Source organism: Ammodytes marinus (genome assembly GCF_949987685.1).
Source record: "Ammodytes marinus genome assembly, chromosome: 17".
In the NCBI taxonomy this organism is placed as follows: domain Eukaryota; kingdom Metazoa; phylum Chordata; class Actinopteri; order Uranoscopiformes; family Ammodytidae; genus Ammodytes; species Ammodytes marinus.
This window is the reverse complement of record NC_137221.1, coordinates 22,067,176-22,090,360: the sequence shown is the minus strand read 5'-3', so window position 1 is coordinate 22,090,360 and position 23,185 is coordinate 22,067,176. Positions and strand designations below refer to the sequence as shown.

General features: G+C 41.5%; 1 protein-coding gene across 1 annotated transcript; it reads left to right on the top strand.

Annotated features, from left to right (window-relative positions):
* Nucleotides 1-1,480: 1,480 nt before the first annotated feature.
* On the top strand, nucleotides 1,481-5,185 carry tmem200b (transmembrane protein 200B). Its single transcript, XM_080045157.1, has one exon. The coding sequence runs from the start codon at nucleotides 1,498-1,500 to the stop codon at nucleotides 2,746-2,748; it is 1,251 nt and encodes a 416-aa protein (XP_079901283.1). The 5' UTR covers nucleotides 1,481-1,497; the 3' UTR covers nucleotides 2,749-5,185.
* Nucleotides 5,186-23,185: the final 18,000 nt, after the last annotated feature.

Below are 23,185 nucleotides of genomic sequence, written 5' to 3'. Positions count from 1 at the left end.
AGAGAGAGAGAGAGAGAGAACCTGGATGGATGAAATGAACGACCTTCTGCTACATAAATGACAGTGTGTACGTGTGTGTGTGCGTGTGTGTGCGTGCGTGCGTGCGCGCGCGCGCGTGTGTGTGTGTGTGTGTGTGTGTGTGTGTGTGTGGTGAGCGGCTGTGTGCTGTCGTAAAGGAATGCAGCAGCACAGCCAGTTACACACACACACACGCGCACACACACACACACACACACACACACACACACACACACACACACACACACACACACACACACACATTCCTGTCTGTCCGTATCCTCCACACAGCAGCCAGCACACAACAGTTTTTAGGGGATAGCCATTAGTCAGGCACGACACGGCACGGCAGTCCATCGTTAAGGTAAAGATTAATAAGCTTTATTAATATCAATTGAACACGCGTATGTGTGTGTGTGGCTTTCACAACTGAATCCTTGAATGTTGATCATGGTCGTAACGGTTTCAGTCTGTCTTTTCCGAATCGTGTGTTGCGTTTTGCATGACAAAAAAAAACGAGATATGGTTCCACCCTTCCATATACCGTGCTGGAAAGGCTGCATCTTCTCCACACACTTTTGTCTCCCCCCCCCCACATCATGAAGCACAACTTGTGGCTTCCCAGGAGCGGATTGCTTGGCTCCCCGCTGGGCTCCCCCTCCCCTGGTTGTTAGATGGCTTTATGACACTCGATAAAAGTGCTTTCATTCATGCGTTAAATAAATGATAAGGTGTTGAATCCTCTGCATCAGTGTGTCTGTGTTCACACTCTTGATAACTTGTATCAGAGCATGGTGAATGCATTCACTGAATCCGCTTCTCTCCTCCAGTCAACACGTTTTTTAGTGTTAGTACTGCAGTCATAATTCAAAAGGGAAAAGGGGGCTTATGAATAACATACGCTGTTGCTGGTGATGTTATGTGGCTGGTAAATCAAACAGATTGATTCTGATTGAAAAAAGAAAACGAAAAAAATAAATTTCCCAAATGAGTCAAACATCTCAAAGCAGCATTGTTTACTGTGTGACAACAAAAAAACACATGTAAGACTTTTCCTAAATGACACAGCCCACCCTACAGTATGAAATTCAGTAGCATAGTATGTTGCAATGTATGACTCTTGGTGGTTTGATTATTTTGCTAAATATTATTTTGAATAACCTTTAGATTATTGTTTAGTATAGTGATTCTACCGTAATTTATAATGTACAATACATTGAATGAAATGTAACATTTTGATATCATTGAAGTAATTGAAAAAATAAGTATATACTGTATGTACTTGTAATAAAGAGATGTAAATATCCCTTGTTTGTGATCTATCAGGCCATAGTTATACGCTTATACATTATAAGTTAAGATACAACATGTAGAGACCCCGTTATAGCTGCTCTAACTCTTGACCTTTTCCCTTGACTCCCACAGCCCTGTGACAGGGTGTAACCACCAGGAGCCATTAGCTCTGGACTGACCTGCGCCATGAAGAGCCAGATGGCCCCAGGTGTAGCAGCCACTTCTCCTCCCTCCAGACCCAAGGCTCGCTTCACCATCCTGGGCAGGAGGAAGAAGGACCGGGCCATCAGAGGAAAGCTCCGCATCCGCTCCCTGCCCGGAGCCTTCCTGGTGCTGGGGGTGATGGTGGTGGTTGTGGGCACCACTCTGGCTGTGGCAGGGTACTGGCCCTACCTCTCCAGAGGCTCTATACTGGGAGCTGCAGAGAGGGAGAGTATCACTGAGGCCCAGACCTCTGGCTGGAGCCTGGGAGCTCAGGGCCTCCTGTCTACAGCCGGCCTGGTCCACAGTGAGCGCATGAAGCTCCTGGGACCAGTCATCATGGGGGTGGGTCTCTTCATCCTCATATGTGCCAACACAGTCCTGTACGAGAACAGGGACAGAGAGACTCAGATGCTGCTGGCTCAGATGCACAGTGTGATCTGCTCAGTGTCTGCCGCTGTGCCCTCTGCAGACCTTAAAGAGATAGCAGCGGCCAACTCCATGGCCAAACACTTCCAGTGGGTCAGCAGTCTGCCGGCCGCCCATCTCAACATCCTGTGTCTGCAGCAGCTGGCCAGCTCTGAGCCCCTGCTCCAGACCACACACTCCAGAGAGCAGCAGTACAGTGTGGAGCTCATGTACCGCCAGGCCCTCCTCCAGACAGAAGCCCTCCACCACCAGGAGACAGAGCCTTCCCTACACTCCTCCCACTCTGACTCCTGTAACTCCAGCCAGTCAGACTGTAACACACAGCGTGGGGCTGAGCATGATAAGGTCCCATCGACTCCCTCTCCGCCCTCCAAACTCACCAATAAGCTCAACAACTGCCTGGTGTCAGCTGGCTCCATGTCCACCCTGGAGGGGGAGCAGCTGGGTGTCCCAGCCACCCAGCCTCGGCGCTGCCACAGTATGAGCTACAGGACTAACCTTCACATGGCCAGAACTAGAGTGTGTCTGGAGGAAGGACTCCACAGACCCAAAGAAGAGGCTCAAGTAAAACATGAGTTAGTCACAGAGAGAGAGGCCGGTGGTTGTTCACAGGTTTTGGTGAACATCCCCGGGCAGGTTTTGGACAGTGCAGAGGGGCAGACTCACTGCAGCTGGCCCAGGCTAGAGCTGGGCAGCGCCGGGAGACGCTACCTGAAACTAGAGAACAAAGAGGACTCAGTGGACAAACTACTGGAGCAGCAGTGCTCCCGGTGGGATAAGAGTTTTGGCTCAGGGCCTTTCCAGTGACCGCTCTGCTTTAACGTCACAAGCTTTGAGGGGATACGTAAGGATATACAACACCCTGACCAACAAAGGATATAAGGATATTTTACCTGGATTATAACACTGAACTATATTTTTTAGTTGTGTGGGGCACAGAGAAACTGAGCCCTAGAGTTCATTAGGGAGGGACAGGGTGGAATTTTTGCAGATGTTTTTATATCATTCAAAGAGAGGAACAATGTACAGACCCTACACTGTCACAGATGAGTAAAGCGATGTCTTACAGGCTGTTTTTAAGTCTGCAGTTTGGGGTTGGCAGCAATGTGAGAAATCATCATTTCCAATCTCAAATAATACAGGATGAAAAAAACAGAAGAGTACAGGAGAATGGGGGATTTTTCTTTTCTTTTTCTTTTTCTAACCATGCAATCAATGTTAAAGCCAAACTACCTGGTCCTCCTGAGCCCAAAAAAATGCTGACAGCTCTTGACAAATGCAACCTAACATGTTAAAATGAGTCTTTTTCTCTCTCTCTCTCTCAGCTGAGGTCCACTACTCCAATGCAATGCATGACAGTGATGTACAGTATGTCACATCCTAATACTTATGCAAAGTGTCGTAATTGTCGGTCGTATGTGTATAAGAAGGGATGATCGTTAAAAGGATATTTCTGTTTTTTATACAACATGGGTCTTTACTTTCTCATGTTTGGCCATCCTCTACAGCAGGGGTGTCCAGGAATGCATTTAAATTATTTAAGAATTAAAAGGGCCATATTACATTATATTTTAAAAGTGTGTCACAGGCCAATCAATCAGTTTTGACACCCCTGTACTAGTGGGTTAACTAAGAAATGCAAAAAAAAAATATTACATTATATTTTTTAAATTGGCCGCGGGCCAATAAAAAGCACCCCTGCTCTACAGTATATCAGTTATGATGACATTGGGCGAACACATTGACATCACTACAACTGTCTTTAAAGGTGCAACTATGCAGTTTCAAGAGAGGGGGATTTGTTCACATTCGCAGAACCTGCAGTTAGTTAACAAAACCTGTACTCTACATGTCATTCTTAGTATTGAATAATTCTATCATCATAAATCATAAAAACTAAATTATTTTGAGGCACCTGGAACCAAATGTAAGACTACAATATGTTTGTAAACCAAAATGTGGGCCCTGCTGCTGTAAACGGTGAAACAGTTACTTTCCAGGAAGCTTTCTAACTTCAAACTCCCAATTTTTTTCTGTGAGGAAAGGTTGTTTATTGAGTTATGAGACTATATACTTTTAAAAAAAAATCCGTTTTTCTTACACACCCAAAGTTACAAAGTGCACCTTTAAATTGCCATGGATACTTGAGATGAAAAATGTACGTACTAGTTATCTGGTTTGCCCTTGATTTCTTATTTACAGATTTTCATGTCTATGAGTCCTGTATGCTATAGTCACTCACGGCCCCCTGCCAACACAGCCATGCAATTAACCTTCAAACAGGTGTTGTGAATAAGGAGTAAGTAGGTAAAACACTGCCCTACTGCAAGCTGTGAAGTAGTGCAGAATTAACCATCAACTGTTGTGCAGATTGACAGCTAAATGATCACATGGCTAAACACAGCACAACATGGTGGATACAAATATTCTATATGGATACAGATAGTCAAGGAAATCAGATACTTATGGTAACGTACATGCTACTTCTTCTATGCTTTCAAATAAGTTTGATGGCAACAATTTATGTACCCTGCAGGTTAACAGTATACAAATTAGGGAATGGATTAATATGTAGATGAAAGCAGATATATGACTTATAAATACTCCTGAGGACCCATAAGTAGAGGCCTTTGTAAAAGCACTGTTGTAATTATATAAAATATGTCTTCATAGGAAAGGGTATAATTTTTGACACATTAATATACCCATTAAATGTCTTTATAGCTGCATAAAACTGCAGTAAAAAGTAGGTGAACATCTGAGCAGTCAGGTTTTGTGACCTGTGCCTTCCTTTTTAGTGATGCCACTGTGTTCTGAGGTCTAAACTGAACTGGGTTTATTACCGTTTTATTATACTACTTAAAGGATAGCCCAACTATGAAAATAAGACCCAAGTTATAAAAATAGGGGAAATATCCTCAGGAATGAGACTTACCCTTTGTCTACCTTCTTCTTCTAGTCTCCTGTTGGTTATCTTCTTTTAGAATGCACCCAGTAAGAAGCCGTCAGCTCCGGTTTTCATGAAGTTACGTAACCAGTAACACTGCATACAGCTAGGTATGTACCGTCCACTATTTGCAGATGTGCAGAGGAAAACCACTCCATGTTTGAAAAAAAAAACAGTCTTCCTCTGATTTTCTCTCTCTCTCTCTCTGTCTGTGCTGTCTGTTCTGTATTGCCATGTGTGACACTGTGTTCTAAATGTATACAAAGCAATATGCAATATGGTCAATGGCTGTGTCTCTTTCCCTGTGTTGACCCACCAGATTAAACAACATTGCCATGTGCCAGTTGAAGGCAATTGAACAGCAGCCCCTGTTTTATTTTTTTTTTTCATTTTCTCATACTGCCAAGGTAATATAGCCAGGTAATGTATAGGCTTTGCATGCAGCATATAATAATCTCAGTTTATCACCTCACCTTTCCTCTCCAAGGACCTGAGCAAGGATATAGTGGAGGGGGGAGGGGGCAGGGGGGAGGGGGAGGGGGGGGGGGGATTTCCCATCGGAGCAGAGCCTCTTGAATTTTATTTTCTTGCTATTTTTTATGGTTTCTTCCCGGGCAGGTATACTACATTCTCTCACAATCTCTTTTTTTGTTTGTTTAATTGCTCGTTTACAAGATGTCTTGTGGGGTTTTAAGCAGATCATAAAGCTTGCACAAAGCACAGGAAGTAGGTATATAGGGGTTTTATGGCTGCAGGACTCGGGTAAGAAGGGGCAAATTCAGAATCATCCATACGTCAACTCTATGTAACCATCTGCTCAGCTAATCTGTCAAGTCTTCCACCAAAACTGCACAACCAAAGCAAAGCAAACTGAGGACCAATTCAACTGAATGTAGGTGGGTCTGACCAGAGAGCAAAAAGCAGTTATATGCAAATCCAGCAGCTATACAGTAGTTAAATACTACAGTTATATAGATATGGAACCGGTAAAGTGCAAGTAGTGCAAAAAGAAAGTGTGAGGGAGCAGTAGTAGGGGACCATTAGGCAGTATGTGTCTGACAATGATGGGTACTTAATGAGGTGTACAGTTTGCACTTTTATCCCATTTCCCCAGAGACTTCCCTATCGATTCAAACACATTTAAAGGATCAGAACAGTGTTTGTTTGCCATTTGGCTCGTTTCTTTCAACTTATGTATATAGCCCACAGCTGACACATTATCAAAAGCACACGTGGGTGTTTGGCAGTACTGTATATATTTCAATGTTTTTACTAATCTTCCATGAGGCATTGGTTCTTATTTATTTCAGCTATGAAAAGTTATCATTGTTTGGTAATATACAAACATCTAAAATGTTCTAACATGCTTTCAATAGAGCCATAAAGCACTGATTTAGCCATGTCCTGTTTAGGCTAACATAATGTTGGTGCACTAAAATGAGCCTGTTATTTATTTCTCATCTGCTAACTGGATTCTTTAAATGCGGTTTAGAAAACATTGTTAAACTATGATAAGCCTTTGATAGATATGACTGGCTGAATGGAGATAGATAAGGTGTATATTCACGATTGACTTGACAGCACATTTTCTGTAAAATTTTAAACTGTTCCCGTAAGTAAGTTAGTACCTGTCACTATCTAAGACTCATATACTGCCGATAGTCCATACTGCTCCCTTGCACTTTCTTTTTGCACTACTTGCACTTAACCATGACATATTTATCTGAAGGGGGGGTAGCCAAATCCTGGTTTGTACAGGCTGGGGTGAATTGGGGTGGAGCAGGGTTGCATCCATCATTGAATTGGAACAACTTTTGATGTGAATGAGGTGATTGGCTCACAGAGGTTAGGGTGAATACGATAGGTTAAAGCTAATAGATAGAAACGCCCATAGTAGGCCGATTGAGTTGAAAGAGGGAATTAGGGCCAGAGCATGACATGAACTGAGAGGGAGGGGTCTGTAATAAAGAGGTACATTGCACATAGTCAGTCTTCCTGTTTGTACTTTCGCTAAGATTTATTATTCTTTTTGGAAAAACATAAAACAATGATTTGCCAGCATGTACTGTATACGTATGTTAAAGGCCTACTTCACCGGTTGGAATATGAAGGTGTAACTCGGAGATCCTATTTAGTATAAATGTCATCTTAGCCTGAGAAAAGGCAGAAAGAGTGTTTTATGGTCTCACTGTCTAACCCTACAGTTTCCTTACTGTGACATCACAGTAAGGGTCAGGAATAACAGGACAGCTGGGCCAAGGGAAGACTAAGGGAAGACTGAGGGAAGAAAAACCTCATTCATTATATTATAATAGTTATTTTATAACGATAGAACGCTGGTTCTGTATGGGTGAAGTATTCCTTTAACCTTTGTACATGTAATATTATGTAAAGATACTGTGTGTAAAGGAAAAACTGCAGAAAATGTAAGCTATAGCCTATTATTGCACACTAGACCAGAATCAAGTAGTTGTCAAGTAGTTTAGAGAGATAGCAATTTGTTTACTAAAATGAACCTTAATTTGTTTTTTGGATGATTATACAATCAATCAAAAAGACATTGTTTACATGGAACTGAATGCTGCATTGCTGCTGTATTGTTAGGCTGCATGGGGCTTGGATGACTGTAATGCTGTGAGCAGAGAAACTTCCCTGTGGGGATAGATCAGAGGAAAGCTCAGCTGGTTATTGTTAAGGCATTCCACTGGTGCACAAAGCCAGCCCTCCTTAACGTCCCACTGTTCAGTTAAACCACAGCAAAAAACCTATTTCTCCTTTCAGTATCACCACCATGTTGCTGTTATAGATGACTGTAGAGTAGAGTGCTGAGTAGTGCAAGTTAACAGGACAACCTCTGCAAACTGCAAGGCCATTCGACTAACCCTTCATCTAAAACAGAAGTAACATTCTAAACCATGATTTTTTGGGGGAAAATCATTCCTTGACTGCACAAGCTAAAAAAAAATCTAAATTATAATTATGTGAGTGTGTGTGTGTGTGTGTGTGTGTGTGTGTGTGTGTGTGTGTGTGTGTGTGTGTGTGTGTGTGTGTGTGTGTGTGTGTGTGGTGTATACAGCATTACATAACAGTATTTCTGGGTTCTCTGTGAAAGAAAACAACCGAAAAATTGTTTTGTGGGGAAATCTGAACAAAGCATAATAGTTGCTCCTCTTTTTCCCCCTCAACTCCCAGAGATGAGGAGTGACAGAAGTTGCAGAGCAAAACACTGAGTGTATATTCTCATAACAACAGGGTAGGTTGACTTCAGGGTGAGCAATGCCAAACTGACAAACACAAATATCTCTTTTAAAGCAAACCATCTTTCCTATTAACCAAATATAAAACAAAAGAAAAAACAGGTTCTCTATACCTGATTTCCTCACGAAAAAACTGGACAAAAAAGGATTACAAAACAACATAGTCTCACACCCCTAAGCCACCGGTGGCCTGTTTCAAGAAGCATGTTTTGAGGGAACACACTCAGAGTTTGTTCGCTCAGAGATAGTATAAACTCTGGGTTTTCTGTTTCAGGAAGCAGGTTCAGCGCAACACAGAGTCAGTTTAGACCTAACCTGCTCGCTGACAGGTAAGTTAAAATATGATAAATGTCATATTCACCTTTGCTCATAGGTAACAGTTGACCGATTGTCAATTTAAAAATATATTTGAGCTAGAACCTAGTAGTTAAAGAAAAATAATAAGACAATTCTTGATTTTCTATAGTTATTGCACATTTTCTGATAAGAATGAGGAAATTTGACCTTTAAAGGTGCTCCAAGGAACTTTCAGTTTGTGTTAATTCTTGCATTTTAAAGTTCCTCGCAGCACCTTTAAAAATACATTTCTTTTGAAGAATGTATTGTTTACCCACCCATCCAACCCTGATACAAATTTGAACTATTTGTCAACTGCCCCACTAAGGTAAAGATGCTGGACCTTCTTTATGCAAATATGATAGGCAGATCTAATCCGATTCTTGTATTACACAACCATGGTTGAGCAGCACCCAGTCACTTCAAGGGCTGTGAGGAGGTGGTCACAGAAAGCAGATGGGACGACTCCCTGTCCCTGAATAACTGTCCATCAATATCTGTGTATGACACCATCCCCCACCTGGATAGTAATATGCTTTCCTTAATGATATACACCCATGACCACCAACCACCTAAAAGGAGATACTGACTATAAGAAAAGAGCCTCCAGGGATGGGGGACAGGGAACTACTGAACAGTGTGCAGAGGGATAACTGAACATGACATTGGTGGACAATACTGAGAGAATGTTATAGGAAGAAACTGGATAGCTATAGCTCCAGCAAAACCAAAGTGTGTGAATGAACGATCACAGGTTTTCAAGGTGAAGTAGACTCAGGCTGAGGGAAGCCTCCACATAACAGGGCCAATGATTTAAAGACCTTGTTCAATCGATTCAGCAGCAGCAGCAGCAGTGGAGCCCTCAGCTGTCTCCTGCCCCCAGCCCCCACCCATACAGACCCCCCACATCCTACTCCCTCTTCTCCTTTAGGAAGCTTCAACCATCAGCAAGATGTTTAATGTTGTTGGTAATATGGGAAGTAATGGATTCCTGGCTTCTTGCTGTAAAACGTTTTATAAATCATCATAATGGAAATGCAATCATGTTCTTTTGCATATAAAGCGAGACCCCCTAGATCATTCACTTCTTGTATCCTATATAATAGCTTTTCCACTATAGGGTGTGTGTGCGCCTCAGTGGCCTATAATGGTGATATCCAAACCCTGGCAGGTATAGCTCTCTTGTTTGATAGCTGTAATCTCTAATCTCTGGTCACTTAATTCACAAAGTTCCTATAGTTATCTTTATAGGCAGCATTTGTAGGCTGCAGATAAACACACCACCACATATTCTAGTGGGGCAGAAGTGAGCATTGAAGAGGGGTTATTCTTGAGTGACTATACTTTTTTTTTAGGGAATATTTTATAACGATAGAAATCCATTTGAATATCATTTTGAAAAAAAGGTCCAATATATTATGAATGCAACATTTATGAAAATGGTGGTGATTCTGTGGAAAGACTATTAGACTATTGAATTCTGATGCGTTATGAATGAGTTATGAGTATAGGTCATATGGATCTAGGGCTGATTCAAAAGCTTGAGTTGAACATTTGGCTGTAACTCCACCTCCTTGGCTGGTGTCCTGAGGAACATTAATAATGACTGGAGGGGGGGGGGGGTGGTGGATCAATACGATATGGATTTTAGATTATTTATTTATACAGCCTTCGTTGGATGACAGAGATCTCATGTGAAAGAATCAACATTTTATTTGCCTTTTTTGCACTATTATCGGAGTTAATTTTTTTAATTGGGTCTTTATTTAAAACTGTTTATTTAAAGTGGTTGGAGGTGGGTAACTACTCTAATGCGAGCGCACTCTGCTCAAGTCCATTATAATATGGCCTCTAGGGGGCGCTCTGTCGAGAGGAACATTTGTCGTGATAAGGCGTTTCGACAAATAGCTGATGATGTCTTTTTAGTTTGGAAGGATGTCTTAAATTGGAGCACGGATTAAATGTGCACACACACACACACACACACACACACACACACACACACACACACACACACACACACACACACACACAGCCACACCCACACACACACACACACACACACACACACACACACACACACACACACACACACACACACTGACAGACAGACACATGCAGTCAATCAGACATATTCTGTGGGAGCAGAAGAGGGGGGGGGGGCATCAGCAGTCAGGCCACGTAGTGTGAGAGGGACCCTCTGCTCACTGCAGTGCAGAGCATCACAGGCAACACACTCACTAAGCCACTTAGAGCTCAATCATTTTCCTTCACATACTTCTCTTCTCTGTATCACAACCCTTCTACCTTTCTGACCGGTAGAATGAAGAAAGAAAAAAAAGCAATAATATCCAGTATGCCTTTGGTGACTCCAACGTCCCATTGAAGCTGCACTCATTTGACTCCCTCCCTCTCTGCAGCTGTTTACCCACAACAATAACAGGATTACTCTTACATAATGTAAAAGAGCTGATCTCTTAAAGCTATGAACTCATATTGAACCTGAGATGTACATTAATGTTTTGGCTCAACTACCTATAGTCCCGAAGACTGTAGTGTGCCATTTATGTTATTTAGTTTTTTTTTACTTGAGTTCAAAGCAGGTCTCTACTGTAATCAGACATAATGTATTATTAAGAGGCTTGGAAGACAGTGTCTGTGTTCTGCATTATTAATCCTGACACAGTGCTGACAAACAGTTTACAGCAGGAGGAAAGGGAGCAGAGGAGGAGGAGGAGGAAGGATGGAGTGAATAAATTAATTAGTGTTTTTCTACTTTTATGCATATTGCGTGTGTGTATGTGTGTGTGTGTGTGTGTGTGTGTGTGTGTGTGTGTGTGTGTGTGTGTGTGTGTGTGTGTGTGTGTTGTCTTATGAAGCGTATTAATGAATACTGGAAACGATATTTGCCTAAATAAATCACCAGAGCAAAAAAAAATACTTTTGAGGTAAAAGTTGGAGGAAGTGAAAATCCTAACCTGAGAAGTCCAGCCATGGTGGAACATAAGCAACCCACCTCTCCTTAGGACACTGAATAAAGAGCCTTGTGTTTGTGTTGTGGATTTGATTCATTTAAGCAACCCTCAATAAAGCCAACTCTTAGGAATTTTGAGAGCCTTGATTGGGCGCGTCTAATGTATTAAATCCCTTCCTAACCACTATCAGCAGTTGGCGCCATAAAAACGATTTAATGTCCAACTATAGAATAGAATAGAATAGAATATATCTTTATTTTTCCACCGGGGATGTACATTTGTCTCACCAACCGAACAAGACAGAAGACATAAAACAATGCAAACATTAAATCTATTGTGGCTTTTACAATTATTCTGCTTGCTTTTTACACAATACACATTTTTTTTAGTTTGGACTTGCAATTATGTTGACCAACCAAGGCGTAAGGTGATAGGTTCAAAAAATGCTCTCTGCATTTTAAGAAAATCTGCTGACTTAGCAGGCTATAGTTAATGTCCACAGGAGATAAAGTCGCTGTCAGCATCTCTTAAAGATATATACACCCAGGGCTCTCAGAGAAAGTCACCTTTGAGTGCAGGTCTGTAGATATATAAAGCTTTGTACGGTTACATCAAGTTGACCATCTAGTCTCTTGAACAAATAGAAGGCAGGAACACAGGGCATCAAGCTTATATGGGAAGGGTGAATGTGGAAGATTGAGGCCAGGTGTGAGGAGAAGGAGGGAGAGCCAGCCACAGTGCTCTATCATCAGATTGGCCCTGTGCAGAGAGAGGTGTCTGTCTTCAGATTGGTGCCTCCAGGCAGGCCGTCAACATTATAGATGGGAACCACTCAAACAGGCAGCCACCATTGCAGGGCCAATCCTACCACCAGGCTTCATTCTTTAAGCAGAGAAGTGAAGAGCTCGCGACACACACTATGCGTTACAATTCTATTATCGCTATATTAACAAATGGATTTAGATTCAGATTCAAGATGACACTTTTTTTTATAGAAAAAAGACCAAATGGTTTTTCAGATAAATACATTTGAAACAGGTCAAACTGATGGCAATAGTATAAACCTCTATATAGCATTGTAAAAATATTCTGCAGACAGACTCCATTTACTTTATGTTCATTGCAGAGATGATGAAAGAAAATGTAAAAATGTGAATTCATAGCGGGGGAGGAATTACCAGAAAGACTGAATCTCTCACTCTTTGAAACCCTACACAGCCCTTACATTCAAGAACAAAAAATGTAGCTGAAGAAAAATTAAAGTTCACACACACGCGCGCACACACACACACACACACACACACACACACACACACACACACACACACACACACACGTTGCACACACACACACACACACACACACACACACACACACACACACACACACACACACACATTGCACTTATCGTTACAGACAGCTTGATGCTTTCATGTGTCAACACACCAGGGGAAATACATTACCATGCAACTCCCCCTAAAGCTCTCAGTGAGTCATTTAGGCTTTACAAACCTTCAAAGGTTGTTGTTGGAGAGTGGCTTAGTCTTAGTAGTGTTGAGTTTTTTTTAAATGGAGCAGTTTGTCATAGGAAAAGACCTGACACACACTCTAATGAAATAGGACAGGCAACATGATTTGTCCTCATAGAGAACAACATGAACCCTTCAACTTATGAAAAAAATAAAAATGGAGGACAATCCAGATGTATTTACCTCAACCTTCCAATTCCTTGCTGCAGGAGAACATCTGTCAGAGCCTCCTTCATTAAAATGTAACCGTGAAGCCTGAGCTCTTCACAACGCAAGAAAAAAAAACCCCATGCTGTCATGATTATGAAGAGTGATTCAGCAGAAAGTCTGCGTGGGGCTTGATAAAAGGCTTTGCTGGTGCCAATTTAGTGCAAGCGGAAGGAGAGAGCTGGATATATTTGATTCAGCATATTGCATTATAGGGAAGGGCTTATATATCTCCAGATGACAGAGAGGAGGATGAACATTTTCTGTAACTTACCCGCAGTATAGCCCCATGCACATCCAGGAGAGCTAGTAAGCATGAGACTTTACACAGACATATTCCAGTCCACAAACTTTTTTTTTTTTAAAACTTCTTTTTATTGAGTTTTTACATTATAAAAAACAATTACAAAATAAACATTGAAATATATCTATATCTCCCCGACCCACCCCCCCTCTTGATGTACAATTAAATGCATATGAATAACATATAAAAAAAAAAAAAAAAAAAAATATATATATATATATATATATATATATACACATATATATATATATATATATATATATATATATATAAATACATATATATATAATAATAAAAATAAAAAATAAAGTACAATAGTACTAGTTGAAATAGCACAGGAATACAGAAGTAATAATACAATAAGTACTAAAATACTGTAATAATTAAAAAAAAAAAAAAAAAAAAAAAAAACTCTTACACTCTTTCTGACAAGGGATAAACACTCATGACAGTACTCGATACACTATACACTACGAATCCACCCAGTCTGTAATTTGGGTAATGTTGTCAAAATACAAGAGAAAAGGCATCCATACTTTTTCAAATTTATTTGCAGCTCCCCTCAATGTGAATTTGATCTTTTCAAGCTTTAAATAGAACATGATCTCTTTTAGCCATCTAGTATGAGATGGTGGGACTGGTCTCTTCCAGTTAAGCAGTATAAGGCGGCGGGCTAGCAAAGTTGTAAATGCGACCACATCATGCAACCCAGCCGGCCATATTGTATCTCTGGGCATCACCCCAAAAAGAGCAATGATGGGCTGAGGACTAATTTTAATACTGTAAATGTCGCTAAGAGAGCCAAAAATCTTTTCCCAAAATGTCTGAAGCCGCTGGCATGACCAAAACATATGTAACCAGGTGGCGGTAGAAGATTTACATCGCTCACACGTGGGATCGGTGTTTGGATATATCTTTGCTAGTTTCTCTTTAGTGAGGTGAAGACGATGAAGTATCTTAAACTGAATTAAACCGTGCCTGGCACAGGGAGATGAGGAGTGCACACGCCCAAGGATTAAATCCCACTGATCATCTTCAAATGACAGACCTAAATCATGTTCCCAAATCAATTTTAAATTTATCAGAGTTTGAGGATTGATAGCATCAATTACCCCATAAATCCAGGAGATGGCACCCTTGAGATCAGTGTCCGCTGCTAAAAGGATATCAATAGGTGTGCTTGGTGGTTGAGCAGGGAAGGGATGATAACCGCTTTGTACAAAGTGTCTAATCTGCATATACCGAAACATATGGGAACGGGGCAATAAGTACTTCTCTGAAAGTTGCCTAAAGGAAGCAAATATCTTGTTTAGATATAAATCTTGAACTAGTCTAATTCCATTGCCATGCCAGGCCCGAAAAGCCAGATCTGACATGGAGGGGGTGAAAAGATGGTTTGAAAGGATAGGAGCCTGTAGTGAAGCGCTTTGCAATCCAAAATGTTTCCGAAATTGAACCCAGATCTTTATGGTATGGGCAACTACAGGGTTTTCAAAGGAGCCAGAATTAAGAGGTAAAGGAGCCGTTATCAGCGAGTGGAGTTGCAATTTAAAAGATTCCAATTCAACCCAAGCAGGAGCTTCCACACCAGAACTACACTTAGCCCATATCATAACCTTCTGTATATTGCTAGCCCAGTAATAATAAAGGAAATTAGGCATTGCCATCCCTCCCAATTTTTTCGGTCTTTGTAAAAAAGATTTACGAATACGAGGGATCTTACCATCCCATAAAAAAGCACTTAAGACTTGATCCAGTGTCAAAAAATGTTTCTTTGGAATAAAAATCGGAATACATTGAAATAAGTAAAGAAACCTGGGGAGGATGTTCATCTTTATTAGATTAATCCGGCCAGCCAACGAAAGAGGCAATGCACGCCACCGACTTATATCCTGCTTGCACCGATCGAGTAATGGTGTAAAATTTAGTTTATATAGCTTATGGAAGGAGCGTGGTACCACTACCCCAAGGTATGTAAAATGAGAGGGCGCTCTCTTGAATGGAAAAACAGCAGAAGGTATATTTAGAGCTGCTGAATTAATGGGATAGAATTCGCTTTTTTGTAAATTCAATTTGTAACCTGAAAACTTTCCAAATTGTTCTAATGTTGACAGAACATGCGGCAATGATGAGACTGGGTCAGCAATATACAGAAGAAGATCATCGGCGTAAAGAGAAAGTTTGTGCGTAGTATTCCCTCGGGTAATCCCCTCAATTGCCTGGCACTGACGTAGGGAAGCAGCAAGGGGTTCTATTGCCAAGGCAAATAGAAGAGGGCTCAGTGGGCAACCCTGTCTCGTGCCTCTATATAGGGGGAAATATTTTGATTGTAAATTATTTGTATTAACGGAAGCTAAGGGAGAAGCATATAATAGTTCAACCCAAGAAATGAAATCCTTGCCAAAGCCAAATTTCCTCATTGCCATAAATAAATATTCCCACTCCACCCGGTCAAAAGCTTTCTCTGCATCTAAGCTTATTACACATTCGGGGACTTCAGACCGGGTGGAAGTGTAAATGATATCAAAAAGCCTCCGAATATTAGAAAAAGAGTGTCTGCTACGAATAAATCCGGTTTGATCTGACAGCACCAAATCTGGGAGAACGTTCTCGAGCCGCCTAGCGAGAGTCTTGGCCAGGATTTTATAATCTAAATTTAAAAGGGAAATTGGTCTGTAAGACTGACAACACAAAGGATCTTTGCCCTTTTTGTGTAGGAGACAAATGAAGGCCTGATTCAAGGTTTCAGGGAGATGACCAGATGAATACGATTCATTAAACATAGACAGCAGTAATGGGGATAAATCCTTAGCAAATTTTTTAAAAAACTCCACTGGGAACCCATCCGGTCCGGGGGATTTCCCAGATTGCATACTTAAAATGGAATCTGAAATTTCCTTTAACGTCAAAGGGGAATCCAGGTCACTTTTCTGAGAATCAACAAGGGATGGCAGTGTCAAATTGTGAAAAAAAGAATCGGAAACGCTATTGTCACAATCGGAAGTGTATAGATTGGTATAGAATGACACAAAAGAATCATTGATCTCCTTGTGGTCTGTGGTCACCACGCCCGAGGTGGTCTTAACTTGGATTATCTGGCGCGAGGCGGCAGCCTGGCGGGATTGGTGAGCAAGAAGCTTGCCTGCCTTGTCGCCAAACTCATAAAATGTATGTCGAGATTTCAATAACAGCTGTTCCGCTTTTGACGTGGAAGCTAAATCAAACTCTGTCTGTAGACAAATCCGTTGACGGTAAAGTTCAGCAGTGGGTGCTGAGGCATATTGGTTGTCTAGCTTCAAAATCTGGACAGACAGATCTTCTAATTTAGCCAACCTAGCTTTTTTAGTGTGTGAAGCATATCCAATAATTTGGCCGCGTATGTAAGCTTTTAGTGTTTCCCATATGGTGCTATGAGATACTTCTGGAGAGGCATTTGTTTCAATAAAAGTCCTAATTTGTTTTTGAATGAATGTCACAAATGCACTCTCGGAGAGCAAAAGAGGGTTCAAGCGCCATGATTTATATAGGGCAGGTTGATCAGGAAAATTCAGTTCAAAAGAAAGGGGGGCGTGATCGGATATAACTATACCATGATAAATAGGTGGGGCTGAAAGGGGTAAAAGCCTAGAATCTAAAATAAAAAAGTCGATTCTAGAAAACGTATGGTGGACTGGAGAAAAGAAAGAAAAAGCCCTACTGTTAGGGAAATGAAAGCGCCAAGGGTCAAACATACCATATTGTTCCATAAAAGTATTAATAGCTGCAGCAGTTTTGGAAATGGGGGAAGGGTTGGTCGATGAGCGGTCCAGACTGGGGCAGAGCACACAATTGAAATCCCCCCCAATAATCAACTGACGATTATTGACATCAGGGATAGTAGAGAAAAAAGAGTTAATAAAGTTACAGTCATCCCAGTTGGGAGCATAGACACTAGCAAGGATGACAGGCTTATTTAAAAGCTGACCAGTAACAATAATGAACCTGCCATCTGGATCTGCAATTATTTTGTCGCTTTCAAAGGTAACGCCTTTGTGTACCAGAATGGCTGTGCCCCTAGCCTTAGAATTGAACTTAGAATGGAAGACTTTACCCACCCAACTCCTCTGAATTCTCATAACATCTGCCCTGCATAAATGAGTTTCTTGGAGGAAAGCTATTCCTACACCAAGTTGATCTAAATGTGCTAACACTTTATTCCTCTTTACAGGGTGGTTCAGTGCTTTTACGTTCCAAGAGATGAACTTAACTTTTCTGCCACTCATCTTAACTGAGCTCATACTTTTTAATCACAGTAATAATGACAGTAGCAATGATAAGTGTATGTCAATAGAGTAATATAAGGAAGAAAGAAAAAGAGCGAAAAAAAAAAAAAAAAAAAAAAAAAAAAGTGTATAATATACATTATAATGACTCAAGAGTATGCCCACCCCCCCTCCCCAGCACTTACCCAAACTAAGTGCACTAAAACCCCAAAAAACACACTTGCACAAGAGGTGTATCTTAGCTCAACAATGCTTACACCTTAACTCTCCTCACTAGACAGAGGGTAAATAAACTTAAAACCACTCAATATTGTCATTTAGTACACAATTAGTTTCCACCATGTCCACTTTTTTCCCCTTCAAACTTATTGTCTGACGTGACCTTCCCGGGCAGCTTCCACCAAACCAATACATTAAAAGAAAAAGAAAAAAGTAAGGCTATTCAAATATAGCATCACACAAAATGTAAACATTGGCAACGTGTGATATTCAGACTAATAGCCCCGGATTGACGTTGAAGTAAACTAGAAACGTTATAACCACAAATTAGTTTGGGTAGGAAGATCACAGTCAATTACAACATGAGGTTGAAGTCCCACATACCATCACTCCCCGTTGTTTCTCGCCGTGCCCAACGTAGGAATAGTGGACTTGGCAAAAGCAGCCGCCTCGGAGGGGTCGGTGAATTCCTGCTTCTTCCCGTTGAAAACGAACCGGAGCCTTGCAGGGTGTAGTAGGGAGTATTTCACTCCTGCCTCTCTCAGCAGCTTTTTGACTGGAAGGAAAGCGGCTCTCCGGCGTAGTAAATCAGCACTGAGGTCGGGGTAAAAGCTGATCTTTGCTCCTCGGTAGGTCAGCTGGCCTCTCTCGTAAGACATCCGAAGAATCTGCTCCTTCGTCTGGTAGTAGTGCATCCGGACAACCATCGCGCGCGGGGGACCAGACGGCTGCGGCGGTCTTAAAGTGCGGTGGGCACGGTCAACCACAGGCGGGCGAGTGAAACTGTCCTCTCCAAAAATCTCGATCAGGAACTTTTCCATGAAAGCAGTTGGGTGGTTTCCTTCGACTTTCTCCTCCAAACCAGTAACTCTTATATTATTCCTCCTGGAGAAGTTTTCCAGGGAGTCTAATTTAGCGTACAGCTTGGAGTTCTCATCTTGCAAAGCAGCGTAGCAAGTTTCAAGCTCACCCACTCGCCCATCCACGTCCGTCAGAGCGGTTTCGATGTCGGATATTTTATCGGTGTGCACAGAAACGGTAGCTTGGAGGGTTGAAATAGAAGAACGTAGCTCTGATAAAATTTCGTCCTTCATAGCGGCTACATCAGCTTTGATGGCCTCTCGCAGTTCTTTCAGAGCCCCGTGCGATAGCTCCACGTTGGCATTGCTCACCGTTGATTTGCCAGCAGCATTACTGGCTGGTTTGCTAGTAGCATTGCTCGGAGTCGGCATGGGAGTCGGCGTAGTTGGTTTGCTAGCAAAGGCATTTGTTAGCAGGGACTGCTCAGACTTTGCGTTTTTACCTCTGCCGGGTTTGTTCGACATGTTAACCGGATAGAAGGTATCAGAAAAGTGACAAAGGGTGGTGAGGGGAAAAACGACGTGACTTTAGCCGAGAAATAGGGCTTTAAACCGATAAATTATGTAATATGCGAGGAGAGCTTGTGAGGGACGTCTTCACTCCGCCATGACACCGGACCACTCCCCAGTCCACAAACTTTGATTCAAAAAGCTTGGACTGTACAACCCCCCCCCCTCCTGAGTACAGTTGACAACATGACCTGATATATAAAGTGTCTCCAGCCCCACACTTTGAACTATTATCCCTCTATGTACTGCTCTCTGAGCTTATGTGCTACATTAACATCAAATTGATTGAAAAACTGCACATGGATTGCAACTAACATGGCACATATCTACCTGAATGGACAAAATTACTCTACAAGATGATATAGTAAAAAAAAAATGAAAATGACTGCTATTGTTTAATGATTCTTTACGCAACACACATTTGTTTTGGTCTAGCACTGCACTGGCTGAGCACAGGAGAGGGTTAAAATACTAAATGCTCTCTGAGGTGCACATGCATTCTCCAATCTAAGCTACAGGATAGTATTCAGTATATTGTAACTTACAAAAACAGAGTCTCGGGCATGGCATTTTTATTCCCTAATGTACCCTATTCACTGGAGACACTTTGACAGAGCAGACGGTGTTTATAGTCACCTTAATGATGGCTCCATTCCACAAAGTGTTCCCTTGGGTTTAGAGCGAGCATGCAAAATATACCAGCATCCTAAAAAAAACTAGCTGCACCTACATGGAACGCTGCCACATTAAACTGCCGACTGAGCTCCTAATTATCCAACCACACAGGAGAATAGTGAACATGGACACACACAGAGAGCCTATACTGACTGAAGCCAGAGTTAAATGGGTACACCTCTTTGTGGTCAATACACATTCTGGGTTCGCTGTCAAATTAAAAAGGAAAGTGTTTATCCGTGGCAGGTTTTTGCTTTTCACACTTAACTAATAACCTCTCAAAACTGTTTCCTCACTATTGCCGGGAGGTCATGAGGTAATCAATAACTCAGCTGATTTACCGCACCAGTGACGGTTTAATTTAATTGGCCACGATGAAGGGCTATGAAAATGGATTGTTTGTCATTTTATTCATGATTTGAGGGGAGCTGATAATAAGACTAAATACAGCACTAGATAAATTGCAGTCTCTTCAAATTAGTTGGGGTTTTGAGAGAGACCTTTTCCGGACATCCTTCCTGTGGCCTTATAAGGCTCTGCTTACATCATGAGATATACAGCGCCAGAGACTGCTCTGCTAACTGATAAAAATACAAAGTGTAAATGCTGCATTATTAAAGCGGGGATGCAAACCTGACAATCTGTTACAGCGCAATGCCAATGGGCAGAGAGGAAATAAAACAACGGGTGGTAGGCGCGCACACACACACACGCACACGCATGCACACACACACACACACACACACACACACACACACACACACACACACACACACAGACACGCACACACACACACACACACACACACACACACACACACACACACACACACACACACACACACACACACACACACACACACACCATTAAAACCTGACAAACTCTGAAGAGCATGAGATAATTCAATTAAATCCGTGAGTTGAGGATTACACGCATAGCCATTAGCCACAGTATTTTTCAGTATAGTCAGTAACTGCAGCTGGTCAGAGATGGGTCACAGCTCTAACTGTATCGTGCCTGCTGGCTGCAGCTTTACACACTGCAGTAAACAGGCCGAGTGTGACCAATACACATATCTGGTGTTGCTGTATCAAAATGTGAGAGCAGAGCAGAGGGATTTGGTACCGAGTAAGGACATATGGTTGAGAAAATAAAATGGCGTCCGTGTGGAAGAGCTCTTCTTTTAACACATACATCAATAGTGTTAAGTTTTCTCTGTTGTTTTCTCCACTGTGCGAAAAAAAATGTGGCATCACCCACTGAGCAGACAGGTGCAGACAGGGATTGGGCTGCCAGGAATAGAAGAAGCTTATGGTCCCTGTACAGGTATCTGTGTGCTAAGAGACAGCTGATGGAAATGTACAGGATGTGGTTAAGTTCAACTTTTATGCTTGGGGTGAGACAGTGGATTATAGTTTAGTCGTTATATGCTACACCAAGAAGGATTTTAAAATGCATAGGAGTTGTAGGGGAGAAATCATGAGTTGAACCCTCTGGAGGTATAGCGTCATGGATCATTTGGAAAGGGTTTGGTATGGTAGCAGTTAGAGGCTGTTTGGAACCAGCACTGCTATAGGCCCGAAAACATTAAGGTCATCAATCATGTCGCAGCCATTCAACTGCTTGGACAACTCATACATATAAAGATTTAAAAGAACAAGGACAAAATGCTGCCTTGTATAAAACCATTGCTAACACAAAATGGGGATGACACACTCTGACTGACTCCATTTAACCTGCATATCGTGGTGGGCATATGTCAAAATTCTCTAAATGTGTTTGGGCACTGTCCTTTCCGTCATTTAAACAAACGGACGTCTTTGATTAACTAGATCAAACGCTTTTGACGCATCAATAACACACAATAAAATGTATTAATTTTGTCCTACCGATTTACAATGACCTTTAATGCATACAAGTCTGTGCCATGATTTGATTTTAAAGGTCACATATTATGCTAAATGCACTTTTTAAATGTGTTCTAACATATCCATGGGTCCACGGTGTGCCTAGAGACTGCCAAAATATTTAAAAAAATAACACTCTCCTTTTCTCTCTCTCCCCCTTTCTGAAACCACCACCCCTCCCCCACCCAATATACTCCAGTCAGAATTCTCCCCTTTTCTGACCTCACAAACTGGAAAGCCAGAAGCTTCCACTGTGCAGCCCACACCCCTATTTCTTATTGGTCCACGGCCCTGACAGACAGAGGGCAAGGCGTATCTGGCTTCACTTCCGAGCTCAAAGATTGTATATTTACGAGGGGAGCTGCAGCTCTTTTAAAAAAAATAGGCCATTGTGAGATTAGCTGAACATCAGCATAGTACAATAAATTATCTGAAAGTTTTTTTCAGCAAACAATTAAAGAAAAACTTATTAGGGACCACTGAGACCATATAATATGGTGTATAATAGAACCGAAAAGTGTATAATATGGGAGCTTTAAGACCAGACTGTGTCAGTGGAGTTTATAGGCCTAAACTTGAATTTCCCAAGCAAAATTCTTTCAAGGACTTTAGATATTATGCTGACTAATTGGCTATGGGCAATTTGCCAGCTTTGTCTTTGATAACTGCTACTAACAATACTGACAGAATTGAGTCTGGTAGTAGCCATATGAATCAGTAAAAACCTTTGACTGGCTTATTTAAGATGCTAGCAGCAATGTGATCCAAGCCACTTGCTTTGTTGTGTGTGACAGCTTTTTAGTTGGCTTCTAAAAATCAGTGACATTGTTCCATAACAGTGTGTTGGCCAAGGAATCAGCCCACAAAAAGCTGTTCATTTTTTTAGTAAATTAAGGAGAAGGCATACTTATATTTCATTTGCATTATTTAGTTTTTTTCTACTCAAACACCAGCTTCTTCCAGCCGTGATGAAACTCGTCTACATAATTAATCTCCAGGTTCAAATCAAGGTTTTTTATATTTTTAGGAGCACGTTGTGATAAAGTAGGCTACACAAATTGAATTATACCCAGTCTGGCAGTAAAAGGAGGCAGCCTGTTTTTGTGCAGACTCATGCTCAGATTAACAGTTTGTTTTTTAGCAAAGCCACTTCACTTTTGGCTACCGTTTTTAAAATGGACAGGCTCTGATTATTGTAATAATCCGGTCCAATATTCACTAAGTACCTGTAGTATAAGTGACTTGGTAACACAGAA

Excerpts from the sequence above, each read along its gene's own strand:
- tmem200b (XM_080045157.1), top strand. The coding sequence starts at position 1,498 with ATGAAGAGCCAGATGGCCCCAGGTGTAGCAGCCACTTCTCCTCCCTCC.